The sequence below is a fragment of the Bactrocera dorsalis genome, unplaced genomic scaffold (genome assembly GCF_023373825.1).
Source record: "Bactrocera dorsalis isolate Fly_Bdor unplaced genomic scaffold, ASM2337382v1 BdCtg356, whole genome shotgun sequence".
Classification (NCBI taxonomy): domain Eukaryota; kingdom Metazoa; phylum Arthropoda; class Insecta; order Diptera; family Tephritidae; genus Bactrocera; species Bactrocera dorsalis.
Window position 1 is genome coordinate 17,208 of NW_026038407.1, and position 4,008 is coordinate 21,215.

At 43.2% G+C, this 4,008-nt stretch overlaps 1 protein-coding gene across 1 annotated transcript; it reads right to left on the minus strand.

Annotated features, from left to right (window-relative positions):
- Window positions 1–2,438: 2,438 nt before the first annotated feature.
- On the minus strand, window positions 2,439–3,686 carry LOC125780268 (uncharacterized). The gene has a single exon (XM_049462238.1). It carries the CDS (start codon window positions 3,549–3,551, stop codon window positions 2,439–2,441), a length of 1,113 nt encoding a protein of 370 aa, XP_049318195.1. The 5' UTR covers window positions 3,552–3,686.
- Window positions 3,687–4,008: the final 322 nt, after the last annotated feature.

Genomic DNA, 4,008 nt, shown 5'->3' on the forward strand with positions numbered 1-4,008 from the left:
TTATATTAAGGTGTAGAATCGATTTTTTAGTACATGTGCACTAAGCAATCTATACCAAGTTGCGTAAAAATATGAACTATACATATTTATGCTAATTAGCTGTTTTGAGGTTATTGGAGTTGTCATATAGCCATAACGACAGTGTATTTGGAAAAATTTCACAATCTTATATTAAGGTGTAGAATCGATTTTTTAGTACAGATGCACTAAGCAATCGATACCAAGTTGCGTAAAAATATGAACTATACATATTTATGCTAATTAGCTGTTTTGAGGTTATTGGAGATGTCATATAGCCATAACGACAGTGTATTTGGAAAAATTTCACAATCTTATATTAAGGTGTAGAATCGATTTTTTAGTACATATGCACTAAGTAACCGATACCAAGTTGCGTAAAAATATGAACTACACATATTTATGCTAATTAGCTGTTTTGAGGTTATTGGAGTTGTCATATAGCCATAACGACAGTGTATTTGGAAAAATTTCACAATCTTATATTAAGGTGTAGAGTCGATTTTTTAGTACATATGCACTAAGCAATCTATACCAAGTTGCGACAAAATATGAACTATACATATTTATGCTTATTAGCCGTTTTGATGTTATTGGAGTTGTCATATAGCCATAACGACAGTGTATTTGGAAAAATTTCACAATCTTATATTAAGGTGTAGAATCGATTTTTTAGTACATATGCACTAAGCAATCGATACCAAGTTGCGTAAAAATATGAACTATACATATTTATGCTAATTAGCTGTTTTGAGGTTATTGGAGTTGTCATATAGCCATAACGACAGTGTATTTGGAAAAATTTCACAATCTTATATTAAGGTGTAGAATCGATTTTTTAGTACAGTTGCACTAAGCAATCGATACCAAGTTGCGTAAAAATATGAACTATACATATTTATGCTAATTAGCTGTTTCGAGGTTATTGGAGATGTCATATAGCCGTAACGACAGTGTATTTGGAAAAATTTCACAATCTTATATTAAGGTGTTAGATAACACCAGCACTTACTTGTTGAGTCACTCCAGAATAAGAACACTATTTTTTTGTATTATTGCCAATAACTGTCCTTTAATTATTTAAGGAATTTATTTGCACAAGCTTTTCACAATTGTGTTTGAAATCAAGGGTCACAAGAACAATCTCCCTGGTCGGATACCAGTGGAGGGCCAGTAAATGCGTGGAAGAACCGTATATTGATGAGCTCCTTGGTCGGATACCAATGGAGGTTGTACCAAGTATATTGTAGAAAAGAACACCGAAATTGAGTTGATTGAAGAAAACTGAGAGAAGCTGCTGCGCGCCGAAAAAAGCCAAGAAAACGTCCGCTGATGTTAATCGCTTGTAATTCGTGATCGAAAGAGCGCGGCTTCTTCCAGGATGAGGCTTTTTGCTCGTTGGGCTGTGGAGAGTTTTGGTGGGTTTGGGCGTGTATTGGTGTGTGTGTGTGTGTGTGTGGACTGCTGCTTCCAATCGCTGAGTGTTGTCTCCAGGTGTGGTGAGTGTGCCAGTGTTGCTTTGTGAGTGGAGTGTTGTGTGGTGTAGTAGTGTATGGGGGCGGAAAGCCTAACTCATTTAGCCATCCCGGCCCCCCTAGGCGAAAGTTCAGCCTAGCAATCGCTGAAGTTGTTGCAACGTTGCCACAACGTTGCTAAGTCCGGACGTGCGCCGGTAGTGGGGTCTTTGACGATGGCGCCTGATGGGTACTGCGTTTCGCGGACGCCATAGACGGGACTCAGGAGGTGGTGGCGGTCTTCGTCGTCGTGCCACACGGCTGGGTTGCTGCCGTCTGCGAGTGGCAGGTGGCCGACCAACCTCACGTCTTGGGGTGCGGTGGAGCAGCGTGTGATGCTGCCGGCCACACATTTGGCACAATGCCCCAGAGTCACAGTCCTCAGTCGCGTGCATGTGTGTCAGACAATTGTTGCAATGCCCATGCGCCTGTGCTACCTGCTGCCGCTGGATGGGTGACATGCCCTTGAAGAGCCCACAGTGTTGCAGTCGATGGGGGCGGCGACAAAGGGGGCATCGTATGCGATGCGGCTCCGCTGGTGGTGACGGTGTGGGTGGTGGTGCTCGTGTGCCATTACGAGCTGCAGTTGACGGTGCGGATGCGGTGACTGTACGGGGCGCCGCGGTTGGGACAACCCCAGGACTGGGAACACTGATGGCCGATCGCAGTGTTGGTGTTGGAGTTGACATGCTCTCTGAATCCATATTTGCCTGTATGGAGAAAAGGTCGTATTTAGTTGCAACTCATTTCTATATATTATGAAATTGTGCGATTTGTAACCAACTGTATTTGGTTTGTCAGAGTTTACTAATCTACCCATTATTTTTTAATATCTTTTTGATTTATTATGTGCGATTGATTTCGGTTTCAGTTATTAACGGATGTTTCATTTTCTGCGAGTCGGTATTATTGTACGGATTGTATGGATTGTTCATTACGCGCATTTTCGCTATTATCTGCGGTTGGTAGGAAGCACAGTTTAACGAGCGGTCTGGTCAGCGTTCCGTTTTGCGTACGGAGATCGACTACTCGGATATGACCGTCGGAGCCGTGATGAAGCTTCTCTATGCGACCAAGCCGCCATTCTGTAGGGGGGAGACAATCATCGTGTATTAGGACAAAGTCTCCAAGCTTTGGCGCCTTTTCGGGAGTTTTCCAGCGGTACCTTTTGTGAAGGTCCTTTATATACTCCTCCTTCCATCGGCGGCTGAAATTATGATGGAGAATTTTAATTCTTTCCCATCTATTTAGCAAGGAAAGCGACTCCACGCCTGGCTCAGGTATGGCCAGAATGGGTGCTCCTTTGAGAAAGTGCCCTGGTGTAAGAGCTGTTAGATCTGAGGGATCTTGCGAGAGTGTCGTCAATGGCCGTGAATTGAGAACGGCTTCAATACGAATTAATAATGTTGTAAATTCTTCGAAGTTAAATTTGTAGTTTCCAGCTACTTTTTTAAAGTGGGATTTAAAGCTTTTTACCGCTGATTCCCATAAACCACCCATATGAGGAGCGCTTGGAGGGATGAACTGCCAGTTAATGCCTTGGGGAGCGTACTTTTGTACAATCTCAGGGGAAACTTGTTTGATAAAGTCCACAAACTGTTTTTCGGTGGCTCTTTGAGCACCTATAAATGTCTTGCCGTTGTCGCTCATGAGCTTTGACGGAAAACCACGTCGCCCGACGAAGCGAGCAAATGCCGCGAGGAAAGCCTCTTTTGTCAGATTACTACATAGCTCGAGGTGTACTGCTTTTGTCGTAAAACAGACAAAGACAGCCACGTAGCCTTTCATCATTGTGGGAGACCTTAACATGGACGCCTTTATTTGAAAAGGCCCAGCAAAATCGACACCTGTGATAGTGAAGGGCAGAGCAAAGTTGCAGCGTTCCGGTGGAAGTGCTGCCATAATCTGTGTTCGCATCTTTTGTTTATGCATAGTGCAAATCTTGCACGAAAAAATGCATTTCTTTATCTTTGGCTTGAGTCTTGGGATATAAAACTCTTGGCGGACTATTTGCTGCATGAGGCGGTGTTCTGCATGTAATAATAGTACGTGGACATAATTGAGATATAATGTGGCAAGTTGCGATCTCTCTGGTATAACAATGGGATGACGTTCGTTATACGTTAGGCTTGAATTGGCAAGCCGACCATTTGCACGAAGTAGACCCTTTGTATCTATGAATGGGTTTAGTACTAAGAGTGAGCTCTTTTTGTCAATTGGCTTCGATTCTCTTAGCAACGATAGCTCTTGGCTGAAGTAGCGCGCTTGAGTAGATGCGATAAGAGCGACCTTTGCTTTTTGTAAGTCTAGGTGCGTCACTGTATCGCCTTGGGGATATCCGGTGCGTATTCCCTTAATTCTAAGTTTGAGTCGCTCGATGAATTTGAACATGTAAGCGATTACCCTGAGGGCTCGGGGGTAAGATGAAAATCTCTCAAGGATGTCAGTATCATCCAATGTTGTGTGAAAGGAGTCG

Bases quoted from the DNA above. Each gene is read 5' to 3' on its own strand.
- LOC125780268 (XM_049462238.1), bottom strand. From the start codon at position 3,551: ATGCAGCAAATAGTCCGCCAAGAGTTTTATATCCCAAGACTCAAGCCA.